The sequence below is a fragment of the Ostrea edulis genome, chromosome 7 (assembly GCF_947568905.1).
Source record: "Ostrea edulis chromosome 7, xbOstEdul1.1, whole genome shotgun sequence".
Classification (NCBI taxonomy): Eukaryota; Metazoa; Mollusca; class Bivalvia; order Ostreida; family Ostreidae; genus Ostrea; species Ostrea edulis.
The window spans coordinates 36504936-36520454 of record NC_079170.1 but is presented as its reverse complement, the minus strand read 5'-3'; the positions used below and the strand labels follow the sequence as shown (position 1 = coordinate 36520454).

Here is a 15519-nt window from a genome sequence, read left to right as displayed (position 1 = left end):
TTATCTTAAAATAAATTTGACCAGTATTTTCGTGCGATACTGTCCCTTACTACCATAAAACTTATATTTTCCTTTAAAACATAAACAAATAATTCTTAATTGTATTTTTAAAATCTTGTAAAAGGTTCTTGACATCCGAATTTTTAGTGGAAAGCTTCCAGGTATCTTCCGCTAGCGACAGTCTGCTGACAAATCCAGACATGTATTGGAAGGGTGCTGATGTGGAGCTCACAGGGACACCTGCTCCAGGAACTGTGGTATTTTTTTCCGGAGCGACAACGTGGCATTGAGTTGGTATGACTCTTTGAGGTTGAATATAGGGTTAAATCCGCATACATTTGGTTAACATTCAAATAACTCCAAATAATACATAATAATGGAAACTCAACTGTATGACAAACAGGATGATTTCAGCTTCTCCATCGTTAACTTCCCATATTTATGTAGCAATATTCCATTATCACCTGCATATGGTGTTTATATCTCTCAACTGATTCGATACGCAAGAGCTTGTTTTGCGTATGGTCAGTTTTCAAATCGAGGCAAGCGACTAACAAACACGTTGATGGTACAGGGGTTTCAACAGTCTCGATTGAAGTCAGCATTTCGCAAATTCTATGGTCGTTATAACGATTTACTTCGTCAATACAACCTATCATTGGGTCAAATGTTGTCTGACGTATTTCATACCGATTGTTAGGGTGTTCGTGGTACACTGATTTTGACTACGAATAACTCCGTTTACCTGATCAGGATATAGGGCTCATGGCGGGTGTGACCGGTCGACAGGGGATGCTTACTCCTCCTAAGCACCTGATCCCACCTCTGGTATGTCCAGGGGTCCTAGTTTGCCCAATTATCTATTTTGTATTGCTTAGAGGAGTTATGAGATTGATCACTGTTCATTATCTTCACCTGTCATTCACAAATGGAATCATGGCGTTATGGTACACTGATATGGATGTACCATTTTACTGTTTATCGTTGAGTTACTAGATATGACATGAAAACAAAAAGAGATAAAACACGGAAAATCATTATTCTTTTTTAATCATAAGTATGACAAGTGTTTTAAATGCTGACAAATAAGGTATGATGGCCAATACTGATTTTATTTGCAATTTCCTTTCAGATATTGGACCCGATTATTCAGAGAACTGCAAATTTTATGAAGCTGTTTTTGACAGAAGATTTGTTTTGGTGGTTTTTTTCATCTGTGTTGCTACCTACCATTATGCTGAGATGGTCAAATATAGGGAGAAGGATTGTCATATGCCTGCCAAGGAAGTTTGCAACCTTTCACTAAAGACGAACTGTACAGATATTACTAGTTTAAAAGTACTGATATTGTGACAGTGATTTCCAGTTTAAAACGGATAATAAAATGCATTTTGATAAGATTACCTTTACCAAACTTAATCTGACTGTGTTTCTAATATTACACATTTATTAAATGTGAAAAAAAATTCACCAGTAATTAAACGCATAATTGTTAAAGGGCCTTGATTTTAGAAAACATTTACAGAGCCAATTAAGTATTCAAAAGCTCTGACAATACATTAGTATTAAGGCTAAGCATTAATAAATCTTTTTTCCAGATTTTCAGCCATTATATTTTACATGTCTGCTGTGAATTTCCAGTCGATAGACAGATCTTGGTCAACGCATGTCCCTATCGGAACAACCCGGTATCAAGAATTATGTCTAGAAATATGTTTTAAGAGGTTGAATATAAGAACATTTTTGTTAAGTATGATGCAAGTGCATTTAAATGAGATTTTTATATAAACTGAACTTACACATTGTTGAAAATCTTCCACGACTTTGTCCTGTAGTTCTAGTGATGTTTCGGGCAAACAGCTGCATCTTGACTGCCACGAGGCGCTTGTTAGGAATCTTCGATTAGATTTTCAGTTAGTTGTTGCGATTATTGATAGCTCTAAATATCAATATAAAGAATAAACTTGTAACTAATAAATTAGATATGCCTAATATGCAAATGTTTGTGCTGAATATAGAAAATTTCCTGATATTAACAAATCGTTTACAAATTGCATCGTCGTTTGAGGTTACCCTTCTCTCCTTGTTTAGTTCTGATATACACTGCTTATAAACTGACTCTATATACAAAAGTAATATTTTTTAATGTAAGCCTATATTTGGCAGTAATTTCATTTTTATACTTACTTTCTCCCCTTTCCCTGACATGATCGATTGTCTGGCAGTACGCGCACGTGCTATCAATCTTCTTAGTTACATCGATGCTTTAATCACACGGACTTTATGAACAGCGAGCGTCAAGCGTGTAAATTACATCGACGGATATAATGACAAAGCTGTTTTGCAAGATTTTCTCCGCGAGCGAAAAACGTAATTCAAAATAATTTTACGTCATATTTGGTATGATATTTTTTTTACAGATTAGGGCCACGTCATACAATAGAACCTACGACTATCAATTCCAAAGAGTCTATATTATACTATGAAACCGGTTTGCTCAGATTGTGTGAAAACCCTGTGATTTATTTATAAATGTGACGAGTTTTTAAGGCTCTGTAACATTTTTAGTCTTAGTTGTAAGTTCTTTTGTAAAACAGGGCGAAGGCCATTGCAGCGATTTTGAGGAGTGGGTGGGGGTATTACAACAAATATAGATCTATATGAAACATATACCCCAACCCTCTTTTTGATCACACGTTAATCATATGTTCAAAATTGCATATGTTTATTTTATGTTGAACATATGTTAAACATATAAATTTTTCACGTTGTGTTAATCATATGTTTCACGTTTGCAGTGTGTTCGATTCAACATATGTTTCAAACATACGTTAAACATAAGTTCAAAACATATGTTTGCCATATGATGATAAAATCATATGTTTAACATATGAATTTCCAATCATATGTTAAACATATGTTGCACCTGTATAGAAATTGGATTTCCCCTTATTTATAGTATTTATTTGTAGTTGAAGTGTATTTATTTGTTATAGTTATCAAGGTTTACTCATGGAGAACAGTTTTAAGTCGCAGTATTCGTGATCAGCATTGTAAATACTGTGACATTGATACTTCTCTCGGACATGGTCGAAGAGTCGAATGCAAAGCCGGTAAGTTTGTTTATCATTACAAAATTACATGTATAGAGTTTTTTCTAGTAAAAAAAAAATGTTTTCATTTACCCAGTATAAATTATTCCAAGTAGCACTGTTCTTACTGTATCTTAAGATTTTGTAAATCTACTACTCATTAGAATCGTAGATTATTTTCACTGAAAATTTCAGTCTGATATTGGCTGACCTTCATTTCGATGAGAACAGTCACAAAACAGGGATACTTCCAATACAAGATATAATTCCTTACGCAAAAGAGGGGATGTTACACTGCAAAAAAAAATAATGAAAGCGTCAAGGTCTTTTGGTAAATAAATTATATGCAATTACTCTATATATTTATTAACTAAAGAAAGTATGGGTGACTGTGTGTATTTCTTTTTAATTGGGGTGGGTGGGTTACACAGTAAATATACAATAAAGCGCCATATGATTCAAATAACAAACACACAAAAACATCATGATCAAATGCATTCTAAAAATATGTGAAATTTATATCTGCACATTATCTATTTCTATGTTGTTGGTTTTTTTTTCAGGTTATCTAGACAGCCCGGGATAAGCAGCCACTACTCGAGTAGAATATTCCACATGTCTCATTTTGATGCTATAGAGGATGCTCCTCCAACTCAACTTTATTCGGCCAGAGAAGGCTGAAACTGTTCAGAAAATCCTCGGAAGACACAGATGGAAATAGCGGGGACTATATCCATGATACTGGCCACTCCTTATCATTACAAAAGCACATATATTTCTTAGTAAAACGATGTTTTCATTTACGCAGTATAAATCCCAAGTAGAAATTTTTAATGATTAAATTTTATAAATATGTAAGCCATTGGAATTAGACAAAGCCCCATGAATTTTTGTTTTGTTTGCTTTTTCCTATGAAGGTACACAGCAAATATACAGTACAATGCCTTATGTATATCATTTGAAGTTTCAAAAGAGAAGAACAAAACAATCACGTACTGTATTATGATATTATTTTTAACAAATACATAATGAAAATTCGTGAAATTTACATAGAAACACAATCTATTTCTATGCTGTTTGTTTTTTCAAGCTACATAAACACATTGACAAAGACAGTCAACACTCCAGGGGAATATACCACAATGCCTCCAGACAAAATTAGCAGAACGTAAATCCATGATAATCTCCTCTCGCCTTAGGATAGATTGTTCAAATTACACTGACAGTACAGGCAGGCAAGGGAACACGAACATTTTTCCCTAAATATCTCCATCACTGGGATAACTGTCGGTATCCAATGTAGCACATTCATCTATGAAAAGAAAACGAATTGTGATATGGCTACGCACATATGCTGTTGAAATAAAATAGTTTTTTTGTACGGCATAATCTTTTTTCTTGTTGTTGATGATTTTCAAGCTATGCTTTGTAAATAAGCTACGAGTTCTTGGGGTTTCATCACCTGTAAATCTAATTGAGGTGATTATTAATAAATAGTTATTTAGGATAGATATGTCAAGTAATGTTGTACCAAAAAGTTTTAATATAACAAAGCAGAGTTTGCAGAAATTTCCCCCCGGAGGGGGGGGTTAACTTAAAGGAAGAAAATATCCCCCTTTCAATAAATATCTATTATCTACAGCATTTTCTTTGAGGTCTCATAAAGGGGTATGGACACGATTTGAAATGAACATTTTCAAATTTTATTTTTTCCATTATTAAAGCATACAACTCTTCAAAAAGGTATTTCTTATGGTCAGCAAATTTTGAATGTCAGTTGTCGTAGTACATGGAAGATACAGAGCTCACAATTCTTTATTATGTAAACAAAGCTCGTGTCATGTGTTTGTTTCCATAGGTTAATTATATTTGTAAAAGTTTCGTTCAAATTACAAGTTAATTTTGACATAATTAAACGGTTTCTAATGTTTGGCACATTTCATTTTGTTTTAAACATGATATTTTCTATTGAGCATTCTATATGTAAAAACCACATGACATGCAAGGTGAAGATAACGAACAGTGATCAATCTCATAACTCCTATAAACAATACAAAATAGATAGTTGGGCAAACACGGACCCCTGGACACACCAGAGGTGGGATCAGGTGTCTAGGAGTCTTGTTTACATATCAAAGGATTGCGAGTGTTGTATCCCACTTGTAACTCAACAGCTGATATTCAAATTTTGGTAAACGATTCGAACTACATGTATTTTATTTAAGCACTGTAAACAATAAATATGGAAAAATAAAATTTTTACCTAAAATCGTGTCCATGTCCCTTTAAACTTTGACCCAAAAATCAAAAGAAATCGAACTTGAAATTGTTAACTTAGTGTACCAATCTTTTGCATGTAATACAACCTTTGCATGTGAAAATTACTGAAGTGTATTAACACTGTGACACCTCCCCCATCCTGAATGAAATTCTAACCAGAATTTCTTTTAGGCTTATCTACATTCGACTCCTCTACACCCATTCCAACATTTAATAATGTACATATAAACCTGTTGAATGACAACCAACTGCTATTTAAATGAAGTATGAATGAAATTTGTTTCATCAGCCACAAGTAGATATGAAAATTGTAAATGAAAGATATCAATAATTCAAGTATACATTACTTTGAGAATACGTTTTATGTAGGTTCTTACCTCATTACTTGGTGCACAAATTATCACTGATAAGAATTGTTGAATTTCCTGACAACATATATGTCTTGAAGAACAATGACCACAAGTGCATCTGGTTTGATTTAAATGTGCAAGATCTACCATATTTGAATTTCCATTCACTGACAAACTAATTCCATCATTTCATAGATATATGTTCTTAATATGTTGGGAGCTCAATATTCACTGCTTCATAGGCACACTATCAGGAGTACGAACGTAGCAATTATCGTGTTTAATGATAAGAAATATTCTTATTTGTCATGTATCTTTTTTATTTCATTTATATGCAAGCAAACTATCAAAAATATCTACCTCTTTATTTAATAGCAAAAACTCACTACCGATAAGTCCGTTTACCTGATCAAAATATAGGGCTTACGGCGAGTGTAACCGGTCGACAGGGAATGCTTACTCCTCCTAGGCATCTTATCCCACCACTGGTATATCCAGGGGTCCGTGTTTGCCCAACTCTCTTACAGGAGTTATGCGATTGATCACTGTTCGTTATCTTCACCTTCCACATTATACGATCGATAACTTTGTTCTTTCTGTGCCGTTTTGATGCAGTTTTTTACGCTCAACTCAGTAAAGAAAATTCTTTTTAAATGCAATTAAATACGATTTCATTGCACAAGCCCTTGAGCTTTACCTTTCATGTAACATTGAATAATTAATGATCATCTCAAATTTCCTCTTTAGTAGCTTATCGATTGAAAAGGATACTCTGCTATATACATGTACATGAATTTGCATTTGATGTATTATTTAAAATATATCTATTTGATCCTTAGATAACTATTTGGATACACACATGGATTGTCCTATCAATTTAGCGGACTTCGGTACATGCGAGGGACAAACATTTCTTCCGTTTTTAAAACTGGTGGTTGGCAAGTATTCTTATTTTAGTTACCGCAATTCAGTCATAGCACAATTTTAAACATATTCATAGCGTATCTTAAGATATGATCACCATTACTTTTAAACCATTGATGTGGGTTAGAGTCAGAATTAAACAAGTCCAATAAAGTTCAATGCCACACAATTTAATAATTCATTTACCAATATTTGGAGTCAAACAAACACACACACAAATATATATATGGATGTGACCGGTAAACAGGGGATGCTTACTCCTCTTAGGCACCTGATCCCATCTCTAGTGTGTCCAGGGGTCCGTGTTTGCCCAACTATCTATTTTGTATTGTTTGTAGGAGTTATGATATTGATCACTGTTCATTATCTTCACCTTTCATATATATATATATATATATATATATATATATATATATATATATATAATTATATTTTATATATATATATATATATATATATATATATATATATATATATATATATATGTATATTTGAATAAAACTAATGATTTATAGTATTCGAAATTAAAAAAACAATATTCAATGTTTTTTACCACACAGCTGAATTCACAAATGAGAATTTAGTTTCGTTTTCGAAATTAGCCGTTAAGTCCAATCTCCTCGCATGAAAATGCCAATATTATTATGTGGAGTGCTTATTACCACAAAATTACCGTATATGTTTGCTAAAACAAAATTCTAGGGAAACATACATGTATTTGTAAAATGTACAAAATATCAGTAAACATATGATATTATAAAAACACTTTTCTATTGAACTCCGTGTTTGATCGCATGCATCAATAAGCAATATCGACTACAATCCATGTTCCTGAACTAGCGGATTCATGCTATCACTTAAAGCAATTCAACAAACATTCTTCAAAGTATGAGTGCTTTAAAATTCCATTTAGGAAAACTTGACAAATTGATGGTATACTAGTAGATGAATCTTTCGTTCTTTAAATACTGATTTTTACTACTGGTTCCTCAAATTACGTGATCAAAATATGTATCATAATATGGTGTGTGATCGGTCAACAGGGGATGCGTACTCATCAAAACCTAACAACATTGATCCAACACATGGTGTTTTAAGGAGACCGAGTTTGGCCTACTCTCAAAGTTGTATTCTTTATCGTTTTTATGGGGTTGGTCACTGTTCTTTATCGTTACTTTCTATACTCGACATCTTTTATGCAGAAGTATTTAATAATAATCCTAAATATAACCATCACAATTTGTTATATACACTGAACATAAAGATAAGTCACTACCTCTTATCAGATTGATTAATTGATCGTTTTACATCCCGTCGAGAATTTTTCTCCAATATTAAGACGTCACCAGCTGTTGGTGATGTATCATAAATTTAGACGTATGCTTAGAGCTTATGGCCGTAATAGTGAGGGTTCATTATCATGCCAACACCTGCTTCGTCACGGAATATCTGTTTCTAAGGTCATATCCGAAAGTCCGTGACTCTAACTTTTAAATGCCGAAAGTTTGGCAAAGGAGCAATTATTCTCCATTTCAACGTCTTAAGGTTGACGCGGGCATTGCACGAGCGGGCCTCGATATAACAACCTCCCGGTTACAGGTAGGGCTCAAAAGCACGACCCCCGGGTTCGGAAGCTATATGAAAAATATGCATCTAAATCGAATTCCCATTGACATCTGTTCAGGATTATAAATATTTAAACTCATCTATGTCTCTTTAAAAATGATGTCATTTAATTGCTATCATTGAATAGGGCATATTCGAAGATCGTCTAAATTACAAGAAATAGTGGTGACTTTAAACGATCAATATACAAATGATTTCAACGCCTTAACGAGGAATATAAAAGGTAAGTAAACAAATTACTAACATAGTTGATTATTTGATTGATTCAATGATAGTGGATATGTATTTGAAAAATAACAGAGCATTCTAAAATTCTGAATGTGAAACAATGTTAATCTCCTGTGATCAAGATTGTATTAGCTTAAAAGGTTCTCATTTTCTCTTTATAGTCAATGATTACCACGGTATCTGAAATCATGGTTAATTTGCGTAAAGGGCTATAAGTCTCAAATTAAAATATGTAGTCTGCAATTTTGAATTTAAACATAAGTTATTATTAGCGTTTCAGAGAGAAATGGACGATCCTCTTCTCCGAATGTGCATCATCCCTGGGAATGCTTATAGACATTGTTTGCCTAATTCCAGCATTGATTTAGGCATTTGTTCTTTCGTGGTGCAATGGTTATCTGAGTAAGTTGATGATCAGTAAATATAAATCTGAAATATTTTCTTGGACTCCTCAATATTCATAAAAATGTCATGGAATGTTTTATTGTATTGTATCTGTCTTTATGTGAAAGGCGTTTATGAATTCAATACTTTTAAACACTTTTAATTCTAATTCTGATTACTATGCACATTACACTGTGTATGATTACTAGGTACTTTACATTCTCTGGATTGGGCGGCAGATTAGTGTTTTAAAAAGGGAGTTTTCAAAAAATCAAACAATTTTGTTATACTCCATGCAATTCACATTTCCTAAATAATTAGGAACAAGAAAAATCTTTTGAAAGGCGACCATGATTGTTTTAGAAATATGAGATTCGATTTTCAAGGATAAAATACGACAGACATCAGTTCATATTGCAATTCGTATTTATACATGAAAATAATTGACATAAATCAAATACAGTGTTCAATTGTAGACCAATAAATCTGGACAAACACCTGTTTTATATTCCTGGTAGAGTGGAAAAGGATATGGAAATCAAACTTAAAAGTACTTAATCTAAAGACTGGATGGATTTTTTAATTGCAAGATCGATGGAAATGAAGAAAGGTGAGTATGAAATTTGATGACTGTATCATTCGTTTCTCTCCTCGCTTTATACCACTTAAGAATGCGTTTACATCTCAAGCATCAAATGATGCCGCTGGTTACACAGTAATTTGTGACATTAAAAAAGATTATCGGGTAATTTGTAGCTACATACGGTGATTCAAATAACAAATGGATTGTTCTCGCATCCTTTTTTATAGCTTGGTTATGCAAACTAAATAAACCCGCATTGTTTTTGTATATTATGATTATCAATGCCTTTATGCAAAGAAATCGCAAAATGTTCAGTTTCTTAAACGGGTAAAGTAAGTCCTCTACCATACTATAGTTAAAGCTATGTCCAAGGATCCGTGTTTCCCCTACTATGATTTCTGTATTCAATACAGGAGTTATGAGATTAATCACGATTCGTTATATTTACTTTTACTGCCGATGAAAGATAATTAAACATTCTCTCTCTCTCTCTCTCTCTCTCTCTCTCTCTCTCTCTCTCTGTGTGTGTGTGTGTGTGTGTAAAACATTAAAACTGATCAACTCATCAAAAATCATGTAGTTACCCCTAATGACAACAAAACATATATACATACGTAATACACCCATCTGTGGCAGAACTATCAACTGGTGAGATGATAAATCATTTTTTCTTTGAAAAATTATTTACATTCTGATAAAACCAGGAACTGCAGCATTTACATCAATTACACTTTCAAAAGATGTTATAATGATCTAATTTACAAATATAAGCTATCTCTGGGTCAAATGCTGTCGGGCGTGTTTCATGCCAATCATAAGATCGTTATTTACATACTGTTTTTGACTACGGATCACTCCGTTTACCTGAACAAGATATAGGGTGACAGGAGATCAACAGGAGATACTCCCCCTAGTTAGATAGGGTTACATTGAAGTGTTTGATTTGATTGGTTTTACATTACTTGGAGAGGTTTTCGTTGTGAGAATGATATAGCCTTATTGGTGGATAGGAAGTTGTTTCTTTATCAAAATACAGTTCTTACTTTATTATCTCCAATATGAATCTTTTCATCGCCAAACACTCAGCATCAGGTGTGAATATCACGGGTCCTCGGAGATGACCTTAAAAACGGATGACCCGTGTCACAGAAGGTGTGGCACGCTAAAGAACCCTCACTGCTCAATGGCCGTAAGCACCGAGTATATGCCTAAATTTGAAGCCCTTCACCGGTCTTGGTGACGTCATATGAGTGAAAAATTCTCGAGTGAGACGTTAAGCAAGATACAATCAATCAATCAATCCAATATGAATCTCGACCAGGCTAACCAAACACACGCAGTTATTACAGCTCACTCTTTATAACAATCTTTAAAACAAAACTAATTGAACACCTACATATTTCTCTTTCTGGCAAAGGAAATGAAACATACTCTATCTCTCTCTTTCCCCCTCTCTCTATCCTCTCTTTCTAGCCGGCAATACCTGCTAAGAGCGGAAGAACTCACGATATCTAGTAGATAATACAAACTTAGTCCCCACTAATCTAATATCTTGTATTTAATCTTTCACATTTTGTTAGGAAAGAATTATTGTCCTTATAGAGCTCTTCTATCCTCGCAAATTTCATCAAATGACTAAAAATAGTCACCACTTTACAAATTGTATGCCCCCTCTCTACCAAATTCAAAGACTTATCAAATGATCAAACACATTTCACCCCTGGCAACGATAATGAAACACGTATATATAAAACATCCTTCTCTGGAAAAAAAACTATCAACTACTACTGAATCTTTGGTGCGCATCTTAAAAACGCCATTTTATGTTTTAATGAAACTAGATTCGAGGTGGTTTGAGAAATTTGACATTGTTTGCATAGTTTCCAAAATATACGAACTACAGAATTTACACTTTCGATGTTGGATTTGATGTTCTTTATTTGTAAATACAAATTATCACTGGGTTAATGTTGTCTGAGTTGTTCTTACGAATTGTTATACCGTTCTTTACATACTGTTTTTGATCGGATATTGCTTCGTTTACCTGATCAAGACATTGGGCTCCCGATGGATGTAACTAGTCAACAGGGGATACTTCCTCCTCCTAGGTACTAAATACCACCTATAGTATATATATATGGGTTCCTGTTTCCCTTCTCCTAGTTTGTAGTCCTTGTATTTATGAAACTGATTACCACTCGTGATACTGACATGCTCGCGTAAGCCTTATATTTCCTATCGAAGGTCAATCATCAGGAAATTTGATGTAATTTTTGAAGACCTAATCTAATATTATATGCTGAAATGTATATTGCAAAAGTGGTTATTTACGCATGGACAGTTTCTACTGGAGATTTCCGGAGTGCGACACAAGACTGTATGGGGTATCGCTGCTCTGTGATTTCCCGCTACATCATTTCTTTCAACTTCACGAAAGAGAACTACCTGCCTTCTGCAATCGATTCCAAGTAAACGCCTTGACATACAACGTCAAAACTTTGCTTATAAAATGAAGTAATAATTCTTTACTATAACATATTTTCATTCTGTTTTAGCGCAATATTTGGGAGATTTGACAAATTCACATCATATGATGCATTTTTGTAAATCACAAAACGCACCTTGATCCTATTTTCTCGTTGTAATGTTTCAAATATTTTCTGGTATATCATAAATATATGAATTTTCGTCAGTACAATTAAAATCATTTATTGTCGTATTATATCTACCAATATTGGATGTAATATGAAGTTTAGAAGAAGAAAAAACGTTATGATAAAAGTCTACGCATTTTTTAAATGACCCTCGTATTAAGAAATGCTAGTTTAATACATTTCATTTCATACATTGTACTGGCATATTAATCCGTGCGCATACATAGTTAGCAGATCTAATATTGAACTGCAGGGGGGGGGGGGGTTAATCCGTCATGAATCAATAATGAATTACAATTTTTATGTATCTTATATGGTTTATTTAACTTGAATGATTTTAAGATCAATGATTCAATTTCAATGTCACACTTAATTCGAGTAGCAAAGCAAAAGAAAATGTACCTGATAATTGAAAAAAGTGAAATACTGTGCATTTTCTATTTGTGGTAGTTATTTTGATGAATATTGATAAAACTCTTAAAATACATATAGCAATGTGTGATACATCTACAATGTGTTTATAAAACATTCACATTTGAAAAAAAAATGAAATAATAATACAAAAGCTATGCATTGATTTAATTATATGTTATATATTAAGAGTTTTTATGATTAAAAGTGAAGATAACGACCAGTGATCAATCTCATAACTCCTATAAGCAATACAAAATAGAGAGTTGGGCAAATACAGACCCCTGGAGACAATAGAAGCCTAGGAGGAGTAAGCATCCCCCGTCGACCAGTCACACCCACCGTGAGCCTTATATCTTGATCAGGTAAACGGAGTTATCCGTAGTCAAAATCAGTTTGCCAAGAACGGTTTAATAATCGGTATGAAACACGCCACATAGCATTTGACCCAGTGATATAAAGTTTATTTGAAAAGAATGTGAATTTATTTTAAACTTAATAAATATAACTACATGAAAAATATGTACATGTGTATTTATTCTCACTCTCCACCCTAATTCCCCTCTCAGTAAACTTAACTGATATAAGTACACAACACAATAGATAAAATTCAATGTAGATATATTTCTCTTAAGTTGATTTAGTAATTCCACAGATTATTTCATTTTTAAATAATGTCTAAATGACCCAATATAATTTCATTGATATGAAGTTATGATCCACTCCTTTATTTCATGGAGGAGAGTTTATGCAATGGTTTTAGTATTTATCAATGCAAAAAATGTATTCAATGGTTTAAACACAGCAGGACAAATTTTTGTTTTATGTAATTATGTACAAGTAAAAGGTGAAGATAACGACCAGTGATCAATCTCATAACTACTATAAGCAATACAAAATAGAGAGTTGGGCAAACACGGACCCCTGGATATACCAGAGGTGGGAATAGGTGCATAGGAGGAGTAAGCATCCCCTGTCGACAAGGTCACATCCGCCGTGAGCCCTATATCTTGATCAGGTAAACGGGGTTATCCGTAGTCAAAATCAGTTTGCCAAGAACGGTCTTACAATCGGTATGAAACACGTCAGACAGCATTTGACCCAATGATAGATTGTATTGACAAACTAGATCGTTATAATGACTATAGAATTTGTGAAATGCTGACTTTATATGAGACTGTTGGAACCCCTGTACCATCAACTTGTTTCTTAGTAGAACGTTTCGATCTAAAAATTTACTATAAGCAGAACAAGTTCAATGAATATCGATGATTTTTTATGATTCTCTTCAATTCATTATCTACAAATATTAAGCAAATAATGATAAAAAATTTCATTAGATTATCTCAATTTCATCCTATTCTTCAAAACCATGCTTCAGTTTCAGACACATTTAATATTCCAGTCAATGGGTCGAATGAATATGAGTTACCTTACCTATACTGTATTCCTAAAATACAGAAAACCCCTTACAAACAAAGATACATTCCTGGATCCAGTAAGTGCTCTACCAAGCCCCTATCTTTGCTCCTCGCGAAAATATTAACAACTGTGAAGGAGAAACATCAAACTTACTGTGCGACTCCATATGCCAGGTCTTTGGTGATCAGGTCTTCCAAAACTCTGTTGGAATTCCCATGGGCACGAATTGTGCTCCTTTGTTAGCTGACCTGATTTTATATTCATATGAAGCAAAATTTATTTAAAAACTTCTACGTGAGAAGAAAAAAGTTCTCGCTGTGGCCTTCAACTCGATATTTTGATATATTGATGACGTTTTGTCTATTAACAATAATGTCGATTTGATATATCCCTGAGAGCTCGAAATAAAGGACACCACAATGTCGTCCACTTCTGTTTCATACTTAGATATTTTATTGAAAATAGACATTAACGGCAAACTGTCAACTCAACTGTATGACAAACAGAATGATTTCAGCTTCTCCGTCGTCAACTTCCCATATTTATGTAGCAATATTCCATTATCACCCGCATATGGTGTTTACATATCTCAGCTGACTCGATGTGCAAGAACGTGTTCTGCGTATAGTCAGTTTTTAAATCGAGGTAAGCTACTGACAAACAAGTTGATGGTACAAGGGTGTCAATAGTCTCGATTGAAGTCAGCATTTCGCAAATTCTATGGCCGTTATAACGATATAGTTCGTCAATACGACCTATCATTGGGTCAAATGCTGTCTGACGTGTTTCATATCGATTGTTAAGTCGTTCTTGGCACATTGATTTTGACTGTGGATAACTTCGTTTACCTGATTTGGATATAGGGCTCACGGTGGGTGTAACCGGTCAACAGGGGATGCTTACTCCTCCTAGGTACCTGATCCCACCTCTGGTGTGTCCAGGGATCAGTGTTTGCCCAACTTTTTTTGCATTGCTTATAGGAGTTATGAGATTGATCACTGTTCGTTATCTTCACCTTGCATCTAGAGAAATTCATAATTGTACATAATGTCTATGGAAACATTTGACATCTAATGAGTGTAATTAAGTTGATTAATTACAGACTTGTGAATATATTTCAAAGTAAAGAAGAGGATTACCTGTAATACTAGAATAGAAAGCAGGGGATAATACGTCGAAATTAATTGTCTATTAAGTGAATGCTGAAATATTTAATTGGTACATGCTGCATTACAATGTGTCATTGCTACGTGGTGATTATTTAGATATTCATTTCACGATAATCACTATCTTGCAACGAAAAAGTGTTGATGACCTTCATTTATCCTACTGTGCAATTTAGTAGCCTGTCCTGTTTAACCACTTTTATTTGAAATCAAATACACTAAGACATTAATATTAAGAGAGGCTATGTCTGGCACGCATATATGGGGGATATAAGGTTCAAACTTACCATCTATAGGATAAGTAGAAAATAAATATATTAGCCTATTTGTATGCACTTCCAATTTTCAAATACTACATATTAAAAATGCATGGGAAGTAACCCTCTTCCATGAGGAAAA

The 15519-nt window shown here is 33.7% G+C and overlaps 1 protein-coding gene across 1 annotated transcript in view; it reads left to right on the top strand.

Moving 5' to 3' along the window:
• The window catches only part of LOC130048656 (uncharacterized), a 37939-nt gene that overhangs the window by 6568 nt on the left and 15852 nt on the right, over positions 1–15519 (top strand). Inside the window, exons 2-6 of the mRNA XM_056145664.1 lie at positions 6562–6660; positions 8400–8495; positions 8773–8902; positions 9361–9398; positions 9450–9494. Of these exons, the coding sequence (XP_056001639.1) occupies positions 6562–6660; positions 8400–8495; positions 8773–8902; positions 9361–9398; positions 9450–9494 (408 nt within the window). The remainder of the gene's footprint in view (positions 1–6561; positions 6661–8399; positions 8496–8772; positions 8903–9360; positions 9399–9449; positions 9495–15519) is intronic.